The 16,733-nt window shown below is 35.1% G+C and overlaps 1 protein-coding gene across 2 annotated transcripts in view; it reads right to left on the reverse strand.

The window, feature by feature from the left end:
• Positions 1-2,174: 2,174 nt before the first annotated feature.
• Positions 2,175-16,733, reverse strand: part of BOLL (boule homolog, RNA binding protein) — a 32,740-nt gene continuing 18,181 nt past the window's right edge. Inside the window, exons 9-13 of one of the 2 annotated variants that reach the window (XM_074594409.1) lie at positions 15,832-15,879; positions 14,609-14,734; positions 13,074-13,148; positions 7,955-8,089; positions 2,175-6,637 (exon numbers count right to left, since the gene is read on the reverse strand). In XM_074594409.1, the coding sequence (XP_074450510.1) occupies positions 8,051-8,089; positions 13,074-13,148; positions 14,609-14,734; positions 15,832-15,879 (288 nt within the window). In that variant the 3' untranslated portion in view covers positions 2,175-6,637; positions 7,955-8,050. Of the gene's footprint in view, positions 6,638-7,954; positions 8,094-13,073; positions 13,149-14,608; positions 14,735-15,831; positions 15,880-16,733 lie in introns of both variants that reach the window. The other variant, XM_074594410.1, reaches the window with a different exon arrangement.

Consider the following 16,733-nt stretch of genomic DNA (forward strand, 5'->3'; position numbering starts at 1 on the left):
AAAAAAGACAGCCAAACAATGGACCAACTAATCCAAAGAACTATGTTTCTGTCAAAGGCTTCCAGGATTCCCCTATGGTTTTTATTCTAATGAGATGGAAAAATAATATAAAGATGGCAGAAGAGTAGTACACCAACCAGAGCGGGGGTCCAGTGCTGGACTTCCATTGGCTGTCTTCTAGCAGTGCAGGATGAGAGGCAGCACCAGTTCTGACCAGAAAGAGACACACCTAAGCGTTGTTCCTGTCCCTTGCTCATGACATACTTCATTCCCTATAGTCAGTGTCATGGGAGGTTTGAAAACATTTGTGTGGGAGGCATTTTTGTCTTTCTTGTTACACTACTAAACTTACTGAACGTAAGGATATCATCTGATGCTTGAAACTGGTGTTTTGCAATAGGTGTCCCTCCGGTTCCTGACTCCATGCTGAGCTGCTCACTATTAACATTCCTGATGTCCAAGGCAGGCTCTCTGTCTGCAGCACTGCTGCCAAATAGAAGTGGTGTTGGCACCCTTTTTTGATGAAATTTCTCTTGCTAGAATTAGAAAGACAACACTTTTTGGAACATCTGTGATAAACCAACTTGAATACAAAGCCAATTTACAAGAACGCCTTCTTTTCTCCAAAACCAGATGTTACCCGCATAAAGCATTCAATAAAATACTGTTTAAACTGCCTCCTCCACTATCTTAAAAGATCAATGGGAGACAGTACTTGACAGTAGTATATTCCTTTTTCAAGTCATCTGAGCTTCCTGTTGATCAAAATCATAAGGAAAATTATGAAAACAGTGCAGGTACACAGATTTTTGTTTTGTTTTGTCTGTGTATGAATATTGTCAAAATAAAAGCTAAAAAAAATTCAGGGAAATTGACTTATAAACATTTAATTTTTAATGGATACCGAAACTCAAGAGATCATAAACTATTGAATCTGCAATCCAGAGAGTCAGCTATACCAGGATCCACAGCAAATGTTTCCTCGAAGACATCTCTCTTTCTGATTAGGGTATGGACTAGGATGTTAAAAGCAAAAGCAATCATACTTCTTTAAGTTAACTTCAAAAAGCTTCAAAAGAAGTAGTATTTAAGTTTTAAAATTTATATCAAGGACTTCATAAGAAGAACTATAAAATTTTTAAGCAGTATCGCAATCATGAGAAGTGACTCCTGCTCAATCACATGATTTAGAGCTGGCTGAAGATTCTGAGATGAGAACATTTCACACTTTCCAGCCTGTTAGGCTACCGCTGGGACAAAAACCGTCACTGGCAGTATATCTGTGAGCTGGTTATCCACTCAAAACATTTTAACTGATGAGCTTACCTGAAATGAATTCACTATTACAAGCTGTACAGCCTTTAAAGATCCATTCCTATTCTTGAAGTTAGAGAGTAGTGAGCATCAGAAATCCAAATACCTTAAAACTGTACCAATCACCCAAAAAATAAGTTATTGCCATTTATGAAGATTTCACTAGGAACAAAATGGACTCAACTAACAAGAAACAGAAGGGATAACTCTTAGTTCCTCTAACACAAAATCAAAATGTAAAATAATATTTGGATCAAGTGTTTCCTGCTGGGGGTCACAACCACCTGTGTTTGCAGCTTACAAAGGCATATAAGAGCACCACTTAAAAAAATACCAAAAATCAGCCTTATTAGCAGCTGTAAATCAGTCATCACTGACACAGAACATTTTTAATAGAGGACAGACATATTAGTAAGATACAAGGGGGCAAGTTACAAACACAAGCTAAATGAGTCAGATTTCTCCAGAACCTGAGGCTGTCTAAACAGCTATAGAATTCAAAAACAATGCATTAAAAACTCCCTAAATATTAATCATCTCAAATTGCAACACTTTTGAACTTCACAGTTCCTCTCTGAACTTTTTTAGGCTTACTTCCTTTGTTTTATGACTCAAGGCAAATGTAAAGTTTTTGCTTGTGACAGGATGACAGAAAAAGCAAAAGCAAAAAAATCTCCATCACAAAAAATTCTGCAATTCAATTGTCAAATATTTTTCACATCCCCAAGAACTATTACTTCAACTAAAAAGAAAACCCATGACATTTAGTTTTTTCCTTTGAAGGAATAATTTTGTGAATTTAATGGGAACACAGTCCTGTTAAACATGTTAGCTTCAGCAGAAATGCCAGCTTTTCTGCAATAATATTTAACTTAATGTTCTGAAAATAATTAACAGAGATGACAACAATAGCTTGCTTTAATGACTGCAAAAGCATAGTTTAATGATAAAAATTCATCAATTCTATTTTTCATATTTTTCTTAACCCATATTTAAAATACTCATCAATACTACAATTAAATAAAAAGAAGTCACTATCCGAACAGTATATAGGTACCAATTTGAATTAAACTTTAAGTTACCAACCCAGAACTCTACTACAAGTTACAAACTACAGAAACTTGCTTATTACTGCTGTATGACAAGTAGTTGTTTCAACAAACAGCTTTTGATTTATAAAATTGCTAACAGTTCTCTAAAATGAGATCTACAAATCTATTAAACTTTTAGCTATACATACCCACAGTATCTCACTTATCAAGGAACTATATATCATGTGTATCTGCAATACAGTGTCAAACAACACAGCCATGCGATCAACTAAAATCATACATTCTGGAATGAAACTGGATGTTCTAGTTTATCTGATTAATACCAGCTGGAAGTATTATGAACAGTATTCTGTTTAACTTTACCATACACACTTATCTAGACTGCAGCTCCACTGACAGAGGTACAAAATTACCATGCAAGGCCCTCAAAATTACAGTTTCCGCATTTCTTTAAATTATTTGTGACTCAAAGTCTAAGAAGGCCTTACAAGACCTACACTTTCCCATTACAACTTAGCTACATTATTAAACATTGTTAAAACAAGAGGTACATACTACTGTTCTGCTTTCTATATTTCGATTTGGATTTTCTGCATAACAGGATTTGCATACAGGATTGCACACATATATCAAGACATTGGCATTGTATTTTGGATCCTTAAAAATACTGATTTAAACTGTGTATTTTTTTACTTAAATAGGAAACAAACTTTTATACCAGGTGAACTGAAACTACCATACTACTTAAACATTACAAAGCCAAACCAATTTACTGTAATTTTTACTGTAAAAAACCCCCCTATTTTACAACCATACAACTTCTCACATTTTAGAACTGTGTTAAACAGAAAAACACTTCGAGAGCCATGTGTTCTGCTAGTTTTTGCTCAGTTACTGTTGGAACGCAGTTTTCTCACTGACTTAATATTAGCTATTCTGAAAAATGGATTTCAGAATACAAAGAATTACCAATTTAATAGGAAAAATACAAACAGTTTTTCAGGGATGATGAATAGACTTCTGATACTTAGAATGAGAAGTAGCAGGAAGCAGAAGTGTTAGTGAACTGGTGAATTCCACTTACCACAAGAAAGTAGTCCTTGATCAAAAATACAGGAGAGAGATAATTTTTGATAACTTCTCTGCCCATCTACAGATTTTTATGCAGTGCTATCTAATAGAGAATGTTAAAACTAACATTTTGCCATATAAATATAACATTAAATAGACAACAGTTGCTAGAAATACTGTAACAGTCAGCTCAGTAGATAACAAAGATACCAGCAGGGTCTCTAAATTCTAGGGGCTGGAAGCCAGAAAGTTAATTTAGTTTGCTAATACACAAATGGGACAAGCAGTGCATAAAGACAAAGATGATTATTTGATGTTAGCTACTGAATGTCCACAGTGCACAGTCCTAACCTGATGTGTTCCCTCCTAGCACATGTGTAAAGCCTTACAGCTATCAACGGGAATCTGCAGAAGACCAAAAAGAATGCTACCCTTCTCCAATCCCCCCAAATGAATGAGGGATCAGGATCTTAACAACTGCAGTTAACTAGATGACTTCCGTATAAGAGCACAGGAATATCCGTACTATGGAAATTTTAAGTCACAGGAGAATAATGCTGTGTAGTACAAGAGATTAAAAAAAAAGTCATGAATGCTAGAATGTCAAGATAACACAATTTTAGGCACTACCTGAGGAAGTGATTTATTTCTTTCTCACTGCATATCATTTGTGTATTCCTGTAATGTAATTACAGAAGTCAGTTATTGTGCCTCAATTGTGCCTATAGAAGGATTCAACTACTGGAAGCTTAAAGGTTCAGTTACTAGTGATTGACATCATGCCATCATTCTTGGCAAGCATTTCGAAGAAAGATGAGCTATAACCTCAATGGAGAGCCTCTGGTATTTCAACAGTGAGCTGTGGTTCTTGGAGGAAAGCCAACATTCAGAGCTTTGTCTTGGTCTCTTCCAGGTCTCACAAATTAAACTGAAGCATTGTTAAGACCCGGTGATACAATCCTAACCAAGAGTACCTCCAGACTGATGTTAGAGGCCTCACAGTAGAATGCTCACTGCATGTATCCTTCTGTGCATAACACTGAATATCCTTCCAAATGATCAAGTTGACATGGAACTACAACTTTTATAAGTATCTGGACTGGAGCCACAATCTGATGACATGTAAATGACTGCACCAGTATTTGTACACTTTCAAGCAATTAGTTCAAAAGACTTCCCTGTAAGCACATGGTTTGTGTTTGTTTTTTTTTTTAAATATAGTACTCACTGTAAAGTTTGCTTCTTGGATCTCTAAAGCCTTTTAAAAACTGGGAAGTCATGTTTGGTTAACAAATGATGCATTCAAAAAATAAGGACTTGGGACTAAATATTCTGAATCCTGGGTCAAATGCATATTTGTGTCATGATACAAGAAATAAGGATCTAAGAACACACAACCTTTTCTTTGGCACCTTCAGAAACAGCACTTAATTAAAAAAAAAGTTATTTACTATGTAAAAATTCTTCCACAGAAATGAATTATTGTTAGGATGTGCCAAGACTTCTGTAATATATTTATATTGATGAATTCTAAAATCTAAAAATCAAACAGAACAACTGCACAGATGTTTTTAGCAGTACAGACTGGCTCAGAAACATGACAGTCTACAGCAATGAGTATTTCTCCCCTCAAAACCAGGCTGAGATCCCCATGCATCCAACAAACAGTATATCTTTTTTGATATTTACTGGTAAAACAATCCCCTACTGCTGCTATAATAGCAAGTTTTTAAAAACAGACTATTAAATTACACTTGTGTAAATTTTTCTACCTAGCAAGAGGCAGAAAGTCACCTGAGGAAACTTGCAACCAAGACACAGCACATGGCTCTCCTTTCACAACAACTTCGAAACATCCTAAGAACAGAACCAGACTCCTCCTCTCTTCCTGCACAGTATCAAAGAATGATATTGACTGCTAGAATAATTTTTAAAATATATCTACATAGTACACATGGATTATTTACTGACTATAATGCCCACTCTAAGATCTCTGAATGATTAAAAAAAAAAACAAACACAAAAGGAAAACCCCCAAATTACTACAGAGCTGAAAAAACTGAAAAGCTCACAGACATTTTACATACATGAAATAAAGACCTCAGTGCTACACAAGCAATAAGCCATAGCTTACCAGAGTGTAAGCTATGACAACTGATTTTTAACCTCTGAGGAATCCAACTTTTACAAAACATAGAAGGAATCCCACGGGGGGGGGGGGGGGGGGCGGGGGGGATGGCAAGAGGCGGTGAGGGAGGTGAGAGAAAAAAGGAAAAAGAAAATTATTTTCCTGCAGTTGATGAGTTGATGGGAAAGCAGTATTCTATCTGAACTCATGATACTGCCAAGAGACTGCATTGGTCTTGTAATGGTAAGAAGTCAATTGTTGCCTTTTTCTATAGCTAAAAACATACCATAAAACCAAATGTATTGCTTACCATATGCAAGAAAAATGTCAGCCTTATATAAGTAATTATTAAGCTAGTGGTACAAATTTTATTTTAAAAAGTTATTATTCCCAAGCACTAAAATGATACATAAGTGAAACACTTTATAAAAGAGAATACCAATGGCAAAAAAAAAGTTATAGGTCGAAAACTCTATTGGAATTGAAACAAAATGCATGTAATTTAAATAACCAGATTTTAACCCACAGCACATAAATGCTTTTAATATGTGGTAAGATGGCTTTTACTTTGTAACTAATGGATCTTTTAGGTTTATGTAATCCAGAAATTAAATGTTAAATTTCCCATTTAATAGAACTATGCTGTTTTTCAATCTATGTTAGTACCAAAGTTTATACAGTAGGCTGCGTATCAAACGTCACCATTTTGTCCTGTAGCAGTATTTGTATTAAGAAAGGAAATGCAGGATAAAATCACGGTTTCATGTATTTTTACCTGTCCAAACTACAAAATTTCATTCTATTTCTTTACAAAAAGGAGTGGTATTTTAACTTAGGTGTTTTCAGGCAAATGCTAGAAGTTAGGAAGAATACATCCTCCACGTGATAGGTATGTTAGCAAAGTAGATGGCTAAAAATCTGTTTTACAGAATCTGTAGAAGGTGGGATAAGAGTTTTATCTTCCATTCTGTAATCTTTTCTAGGATGAAAATGGGGACTTCATGTATATCGAGGTCTCACACTCAGACGAATGATGTGAAAAATTTCTTCTCATAGAACACGACCTCAATTCCTAAAGAGAGGGGAAAAAAGCGCTGTGTTGTTTCCTCTATTTCAAAGTGTGTCCCATTTACTACATTATTAATGCTTCAATTAAAAGTTACAGTTCATTTTGATATTACATCAGCTCGATAGCCTTAGTTCAAAAAAGGAAAATCAGATTTTCAGCTTTTAGAATACTTGTACTACTCTGTTTATTCTTCCTAAGATCAAATTCTCTTCCAGTCTCTCTTTGTACCTCAGCTGCTCTGCATCCAATTTCTGAAACTCCCATTTATTTTATTCTTTTTACTTAACTAATCTGAGTCTTTTCTTCCCATTCCCACTACGCCATATGACTCAAACTGTCTTTGTTTCCTAACCTTATCTTCTCAGCTCAGGCCTTTTCAGCGCTCTAACTTTTTGTTTTGTTAAATGTAATCATCTTTTTATCCTCCCTTCTAGCTCTGACAGTTTCTAATACAATCAGCTGTAGTTCCCACATCCCTATCAGGATACTCAACCCACTTCAATACCAAGATTTCAGTTTCTTTCCATCATTTGCCAGCTCCACATCATGTTGTGCGTTGCCTTCCTACCTCTCTAGGTTCCATGGCCATCTAGTGCCAGTTCCCCTGCCCACCTTACCTTTCGTTACATCAACCTTACAGGACTTCAGTCCCAATCTATTTCTCTTACTCTTTCTTTAGTTTTGACTCCTATTAGAATATGGAAGACACACATACGTTTTCTCCTCTCTACTGGCTGGTCCTGACAGAAGAGACCTGTGCTCAGTTTCACACTGTCAAATTTCTAATATTTTTTTTAAAAGCCACATCCGTATTCTACCCTAGCTTCATTTTATTAAAATAATAATTTTTAAAAGAAGTGTAAGCAACTAAAAGCAGCACCTTTTTCACAATAAAAAGCGTGGTTAAGCACCTGTCAGAGTATAACTCCATGAATACAAATCATTGTAAATCACACAAAATAGGGAGAAAAGGGGAGAAAGTTGCATTGTCAATAAAGGAATTACAACCGTTTCAGAAACAAAAATCACACGTTAAAGTGCTGAAAAGTTCCTTTCCTGTTGAAGGAAAACAATCCAAACGCACATAGAACTTGGGAAGTTGAACTAGAAAGAAAATAATGATGAATTTATATATATGATTATCCTAGGAGTGAATGACAGGGATTATATAAATTTTGTTTTACATAAGAGAATCATTAGGAAATTTACAAACAAGCAGGAAGCAGATAAGTTATATTGCAGACTATGCTAAATTCTACCAGACCATGATTTAGAATTTACCGATTTGTAAATAGCAAGCATTGCAATGAAACAACTGACCCCAAGTTTCACAACAGGCAGCTGCTAGCTGGTATGTTGATGATAGATCTCAGCCACATGGGAAGGACTGGGCAAGAAAAATCAGTACAGGTAGACTTAGAGCTGCCCAAATGGCTTAATACTGAATGCTCCACACTGTCTGCAAACAAAGAAAGAGAGAACATACGCATCAGAGAAAGCAAAAGAAAAAAATTAAACTGGAATAAGAACAAACTATTGGAATAGAAAAGGAGGACATTGTAAAGAGACATAAAAGGAAACAATGCAGAAAAAAAGCATGCTATCTACCCCATTCTATGTTAATATAAAATTAACAAATGTATTTTTGCTAGAGTTTAAAAACCCCCTTTTTACAGGCAATAGACCTTGCTACAGCTGATGACAAGCCTCTTGTGAGTCATACATTATGAAAACTAGAAGTTTAGATTCACATTTCTGGTACCAAGGTAACTTTAAAGAAAAGGTTTATTCTCTCTCTCAATTTCACTGCATCTATAAATGAAAAAAAATACTTACCTATATAGAAAATACGTTTTAAGGTTTGATTCTTTTGTTTCAGATGAAGTACCATACAATAGCACACAATACTAGTATAAAATCACTGTGCTTCTCCCAAGATGATTACACCAAGACTTCCCCCTTAAAACCCCCACAATTGATGTATATATACATGCATATGTATATATACAAACATGTATAAACATAGATATATTTATGTGTATTATACACAAACAGAATACAAATTTTAACTTATTATTCTTAACTGCTAAGAAAAACGGAGTGCTCTAAGTTCAGTTAAATTTACAGAACATTCATTACAAAAAGGCCAAGTTATTAGAATTATGCACCATTACAATCTGAATGCATATATACATGAACTGCATTACAAACGAATACCCTAAATTCTGTTTTGACATAGGAAGATCCTCCTCTACCTTTTCAATTAAAGACAATTATTGTCAATATACTGTAAACTAGAAATGCTCAAGCAAATAATCTTTAATCTTTCTAAAAAGCATTTTCTTATATAAGTAGAAAATTCAATTTTAAAGCTATGAAAACAGATTGTGGAGAATAGAGAACAAAGTAGCAACAAGAAACACACACACAAACAAATCTGAAAACCAGGTTAAATTTCTATCCCTGACAGTTCTTGTTGTTAGAGTTATTGGCTTTTCAGGGAAAAAAACCATAAAAATGCTTACCAACTTCGTACTCTTCTGTGCCTTTCCAGAACATCGTCTAAAGAAAATGGTAAGCTTAAAAGAAGTACTATAGCTCTGCACTCCAATCCAGTGTATAACACTTTTAGGTTCTAAGAATTAGATTAAGCAAGACTGTCAGATTTCATCAGCTAAACTCGTCTATTGTGGGGACAGGAGTGAAGAGTTTAGATAACATAGACTGATTCCTGATTCCCACCCCTGCCTGCCCCCAAAGCCAAGTGTCTAAACTCAAATAAAAGAGAACACCTCCTCCTCTCCCCCGAGGGCCTAAAGAGTCCCCTGTACAAAAAGACTAGAATCATGCGTACCCCTTGACAGGTATACTGCAGCTGGAAGAGATGACCTACCTACCTCCATGTGCCAGAACCTTTTACACCTTTGCTCAGTTTTATGTAGGCTGTAACTGTGTTGCTCAGCTCCCCAGGCCTCACAGGTCTCCCTCATACACACACACACACTCTCCAATAAACATTTACCAGGACAGTGTCTCAGAACTCAAGATAACCATCCAGCAAAACAAAAGTTTAACTCACAGGTATTTCTACCAGGTCTGAAAACAGATTAACAAATTTTAATCTTCCCTCAAGTTTCTGCAGTTACAGTAGACTACACAGATCTTACTATCAAACACAATCTCACACATGCCCTCTAGGAGCATTCAAACATTAATCTCTGTATCAGAGGACAATTTAAGATCTGAAACACTGCACAAGATCTAGTAGAAGCAAGGAAAAATTCATGCTTCCTAAAAAAACCCCAAAAGTCACCTAGCAGCCTTTGAGAACAGATGTCAACCTTTATCCATTTGTATAGATATGAAGATGAAATCACTTCACATATTCATGAAGAAAACCCGTATAATCCCCAAAAGAAAACACCTTCAAGTAAATACAAAGAATAATTAGCAAACACATGATCAAGGGGAAGGGATCACTATTTTTGATTCAAACCTGATCTTAAATACCAAATTTGGATCTAAAAAAATACATTATAGTTGGAAATTGGGGAATGCTCTCTTCTAATTTTCATTTAAGACCATTACAAATTTTGTATTAAAAGTTACATCAAAAAAATGCTACTTCAGTGGTAGAATAGACAGAATGAAAAATAAGTTAGAGAACTGCCAAAACTGAAGCTTCCTTTGTTAACTGTTGAATGGTTTACATGACTAATGAACTGAGTTCTCTTTTTATAGAGAGAACTCAGTTCATTAATCATGTAAACATCCACAACAGCAGTGGAAAAACTGATGCAGAAGTTTGTGATTTTCTTCTTCAATAAAGACTTAATCCATTTTGTTTGCTCACCCTTGTGACTTCCTTAAAATGTGGCTGCAGAGCATGCTCTGTTTTGAGCTGCATTTGAAAGTTGTAAGATGTCTGCAACTACCAAGAATATCTTTAATACTGGCTGTACCCATCCTACTTTCACCATATGACTTACAGCTCCTAGCATAAAGCATACGTTTATTCCGTATGCAATTTCTAATGCAGTGGAGGCAATTAGCAAGTTACCTTCAAGATAAGATCCTTATTTTAGGCATCTGCCCTCTTACATGGCCACTACTTGGTAATTTTCAAGCAGCAGATACATTTGTTGGGATATTTTAACAAGACTACAGCCAGCAGGCAGTATTTTTATGCAGCAGTGACACAGCCACTTGCTTAATACATAGCAGTCTGCTGTCAACATTTGCCTTTCCCCCCCCCAATCATTGTTGAGTGCTCAGCCACAGTGATAAACACAATACAAGCTGATTATATTCATTACACATAGAATATATTCAAAGCTTTAAGTGGGTATGTGAAAATGTAAGGTGAAATGTGAAAAGAGAATTATATTCCAGAACTACTACTAAATGAAACTAACTAAATATTAAAACCTATCAAAAATTATGTAGCATCATTTTGTAATGAGTAAGATTATCAGAATTCAGCAAGTCTTTGTAAGAGTTTAACTATATGTTTTTAGCTGTGTCTATTTAACTATCTACTTGAGACTCTAACAAAGCAGAGTTTCAGTTATGGGTAACAGATGACTTCTGTGAAAACAGGTAAGAATGAGCAAGAAATGTAGTGAAGAAATGAACAGGATTAGCAATTTCATGCTCAGTTTCATCAAGTTTAAATCTGCACTGCTAACACAAGTCTTACTTCCTCTAGCCTATCCCAAACTTCATGTACAAATGAGTCTGTGCAGTTGCTTGGCAAACTGGTCTGAAGGACCGATCCAAGTTTAAGTTAGCTCTTTTTGGGTGGTGGGAGTGGGGCTTCATCTTAATCCACATCAGTGCCCTGACCTGGTTTACCATATCGCCTCACAAAAACCTCTACCAGCGCAGGAAACGGGTGGTGTGGAAAACTGAATGAATTGCTGGGTTATGCCAGCTTTGGCTGTGTGCACAATCACTTCTAAAGCTATGAATAAATATAGAAAATACTGTATCAGGAGATAAATAAGAGTCTGAATTTGCAGCTCATTTCCTATGCCACAGTAACCAAACATGATTTTACCATGTATGCACATATTCCACTGTAAATTAACACATTATCACTTAGCACAGAGTAAACTACTTTGCCTTTGCAAAGGTAAAGCATGGTACTGTGGCAACTACTGCCGAAGAGCTATTATGCTCTAGCTCTGCCTTGTAACTTACTTCACACTATATCTTGTTCATATAGCCTTGGCCCTAGGAAAGATAATAAAAGTCAAGTTTCAAGGTGAAAAAGCTTGTTTCTCTGTTTGATACAGTAAGTATGCACTTGTTTTTGATTCTGAGACTACTACTGCCTTTTTTAAAAAAAATGTTTTCCTGCATTGTTAGAAAATAGAATATAGACTGGATATTGTGATCACTGTGTTATACCAACTCCCTTTTAAGTATTTCTTAAAAATATGACTCACTCAGGATTAGTATTCTCAAATTCAAATACAGCTGCTTTTTTTTTATTGGCACACTCACATTTTATTCCAAGACAACACTTAATGTTACAGCCCCCTCTACTGGCAATGTCTAGTAGATATTGTTACACAATACTCTGGAAAAAAGATTCTTCTCAAAATAAGTTTCTTTTCTCTTAAAAGAAATGGAAAGTAACAGAAAAAAAATACATATGAAAGACAGCCTATAACATAGCTTTGATTCATTCATATTTGGTCTGTCATTTGTAGTTGAGTAAGCATCTTTCACAGAAGATTAAGTGCTTTAATATCAGGTAAAAAAATTAATACCTTTAGTCCTTTGTTACCAGGTGAGTCTAGGCTAAATCTAGTTTAGACATCATTTCATATGTTGCACTAACAGCCTTATTAATTTAGCAAAAGGACCTTAAACTAGGACCCAAAAAATCCAAACAACATGCACCAGGCAACATGGAAGAATCACATTTTCAAACAGCCAAAATCAGAACTGTACAGAAGAGTACCCACAGGCGGACAACTGGGACAGTTTTTTATGCTCTATGTTCCAAAACCCCCACTTCACCACAGCATGAGATGCTTATCTAAGGCTGCAAGTAATTAATTCAACTTCTGAAGGTCCAGAGTCAGAGATTTGTAACCATCATTTCAAAGAACTGAACAAGGTTCACCATTTTCTCTCAAAATACATTTTTCAATTTGCAGTTTTCTTTGCATGTCAAGTTCAAAAATAACTAGTGATGGTTATTCTTTTTTTTAATTTCCCCAAATCGTTCAAAAATAAGTAATAATTGTATCCTCTGTAAAAAAGCCTCAAGTGAAGAAAAATCTCAGTTTCTCTGCAACATTTCCATTTTCCTTATTTAGTAATTTCATTAATAAAAGACTTTTTCATCCCTGTCCCTCTTCTGTCTCCTTCAAGAAAGGGGATCAGTAAGACTACTGTGCTTTAACTATCTCAGTTTGATACTCACAGGTGCAGGCATGGCTATGGCACTCTGGGTGTAAGGCTGGTGATGTGGTGCTTGAACTCCATGATCAGAATACAGCTGGTATAAAAATATAAATACAAGAAATAAGCCAAAAAGCTTGTTCCACATTTTTATATTTTTGTAAGCCTTTCACATGAGCTTAGATTCCTTAAAACTTCAACTTGTGGGTTGTGTTTATCTGAACTACTGACTTTTTAAGAACAAAAATGTCAATATTTATGTTCTCCCAGGTGTACCAAAGTTTGGTAAGTTTAGTGTATCTAGATCAGTGTCAAAAAGCCCTTTCCTTGACAGAAGTAGCATGCTTCTCTACTACATACCCATTTCACTCAGATCTGATTGGAACAGCGTTTAAATGTGTAGATTAGCAGAATGAAATGTAATTCCTAGCATTATCGCACTTACAAGATATTTACATACAAGTAATACATAGGCTTTTCTTTGAATTTTACACCATCTACTGAATTTCCATACTGTTTCCTTTAACACAACAAATTACATGCCTGTGAATTGAGAGCATGTTACATCCAAATATTTGTAAACTAATATTGTGTTTTTACACTCACAGATTTCAAATTCCTGTGTAAGTTGATATCTGATTTATGAAATACAAAAGGTAAAAATAATATTGATAATAAGATTTATACAATAAATACTGAGATTTATACAGTTTAAAAAAAAGAAGAAAAACCCAACAACCAAAGTCTTGTGTTATTCAAGACCTTTGTAGGGAAATTAAATTACTTAGGTACATCATGATTTCCCACTTAAGGTGTTTGATATACCAGTTTTGGAACTTCTCGTGTAGCAATAAAACACTCTTCAACTTTTGTAAAAATACTTGATTACTGTCATAATTTACCATTTATTTTGGCATCCCTGTTAATTAGGAATGAATTATCAGTGAGGAAATGTACCAATTAATCATAATATATTTTCAATTTTATAGTAAGTTTTTCTATAGCTAATTTACTGTCATTTTTAATATCCAATGATAAAGAAATGGCCTTATACATTAAGAAACTCTTAAATATTAGAAATGCTATTGATACAGAAGCAGAAAAATCAGAGAAAAAATTATTTAGTCATTCAACTACTCTAATTCATTCTGATCTTCAGAATATTTAGAAACAAGCTTCTACTCACACAGAAGATTTACTTCAGGAAACTGTTAGGGCTTGGATAGACTAATACAGCATTCTGAAGAGTCTTGACTAATTTTATTTAAATGTTATCTTCAAACAAAACAAATTGACTAGTCTTTATACTGCTGCCTGTCATACAGTTATCACCCTTTAAAATATTTCAGAATCAAAGCATGCCCCTAGAAAACTGGAGGAGATACTCTAACTTGAGGACAACTGACATAATTTAACAGGAGCAGCATGGGTGTGGGGGGTAAGTACAGGGAACAGTTGACAGAGAGCACTCTCAACTGCCTGTGCTTAAACTAAAAGACTGTTTTTCAATTGCAGATAAACGCTTCAATTGTAAGTAAAAATTTTTAATAAAAATACCTCAGGAACTGCAGCTTCCACTAGAAGAGGAGGAGGTACACATCCACTTTCCTGGGTAATCCCTACTGGCTGATAAATGACTTCAGGTGGTTGCAGATACAAGAATGAAGGTGAAGAGGGAGGAGACTGAAATAAAACATATTATTTCCATAAATTATAATTTATGCATGATAAATACCAAAGCTTATTTTACAGTTGTCTTTGCTACATATAAACAAAGACAAAGCTTTAAAAGATAAAGTATCAAAATCATCTTCGATAACCTAAAGAAACTAAGTGAGGGGGAAGTGGATAGAAAAGTCAAGTAGTAGAATAAAACAAAGACGTCCTTTAATCACTTTTACACATTTTTCAGATTTCATTTACAATTTGTGGAACACTATTGGAGAAATCCTAAACTTTCACAAAATTCACATTTACTCACGATCACAGAAACATAACAGTTTCATTTTCTCTTGCAAAAAATTTACATTAAAAACACAAGTATGTTAGTTTTAAAATAAAACACACAGTATCTCTCCAATTCAGCATCCAGATTTCAAACCAGGAAACTGACATCTATTAATAGATTAGAGTTGATCATAACTGGACATAACTGGCTGCTACTAAAGTAATGAGGACACATCATTAACAGTTCAAGCTGAAGGGACTTGGTCCTCCTTTTACCTTCAAACTCTTAAAAGTTCCTTCAGTGGCAAGATTTCCATATTAAGCTCCTCTGCTACACAGATCACAAAACTGATAAAGTCTCCCCTCAAAGTTAGCAAGTTAACAATTAAAAGTTCTTCCTCCTATTTCAAGGGTCTGGGTCTAATTTCAACATATTTCTGTGTCTACATGCCTCTGCTAGCAATATTCCAATGAAACATCACAGTTAGTATCAGTTAGCAAGCTAGTTAATACTAATTTCTCCTATCAGGCAAAATATGGGAGTCTACCTCCTTCCGAGAGCTGAGATAATTTAATACAAACTTTTGCAGACGTAGAGGGGAGGGAAAGATGCTTTCTTTACATCAGATTTGTATTTAATGTTTTAATAAATGCTGTTCCATGCCTTCTATTGTATCAGCAAGTGTTGCAAATGCATTGCTAAAATATAGCAATTAATATTTATTTCAATAGTGTTGTGAATAGTGGGAAGTTTCACTGTTAGGTAAGTGCACAATACCTTTAAACTAGATGTAAACTAACGGTAAAATGCTACAACTATGAACTGTATTTACCTGTGGAACAGACCACTGCCACTGACTTGGAAGACACTGTGTCGGTGCCTAAATCCAAACAAGAAGAGAAATTACTTATGTGATTAAGAACATATGCATACACACACTAGAATGAAAACTATCTCAAATCTATAATAAATTTTTAATTAAACAGTAGTATGATTTTCATAGGCCCCCAAATAACTCAGGAACATGGTTTTGTCTCCTTCCACCCAGCCTCTGACTTGGGCATTTGATAAGCTTCTAAAATACTAAAGCATCTAAGAAGCGTGCCTAATTAGGAAAACAGAAGACAAAATGCAGTTAGCTTTCCAATACACAATGAAAATGCATACATACTACATAAATCCAGTAGTGGGCCACCACAATTGTTTGGGGACTAGAGAACAGACAGATCAGGATGCTGAGAGAATTGTGTTTGTTTAGGCTTGAGAAGGCAAAAGGTGGGAGGGGATGATTATTGCTGGCTATAGCTACTTAAGGGGAGCATGGGCGATACACATGACTGAGCCAGATTCTCATCAGAGGTGTTCAGTGCACAAGAGTCCAGAAAAAGGCTGAAACATTGAAAGTTTTAACTAGTTATAAGGAAAAAAAGTCTTTTACTATGAGAAGGGATAAATATTGGAAGAGCCTGTCCAGAAGCGTTGTAGAATCTCCATCACTGGAGATATTTAAAATTCAACTAGACAAGCTCACGACAAACCTGATCTAACCAGCCCTGCTTTGAGCAGGAGCTTGGCTTAGATGATAAAAGTTAAGGATGTTCCTAAGCCAATTACCTAGCAACACCAAAAAAAATTTTAGTTTATTACATTTCCATGTAATTACATAAACTGAATAAAATGTATTCTAGTGAAAAGAAAGCCTTTGATGAAATTAAAGTCTGGTTTATATTATTA

This window comes from Larus michahellis, chromosome 7, assembly GCF_964199755.1.
Source record: "Larus michahellis chromosome 7, bLarMic1.1, whole genome shotgun sequence".
Classification (NCBI taxonomy): Eukaryota; Metazoa; Chordata; class Aves; order Charadriiformes; family Laridae; genus Larus; species Larus michahellis.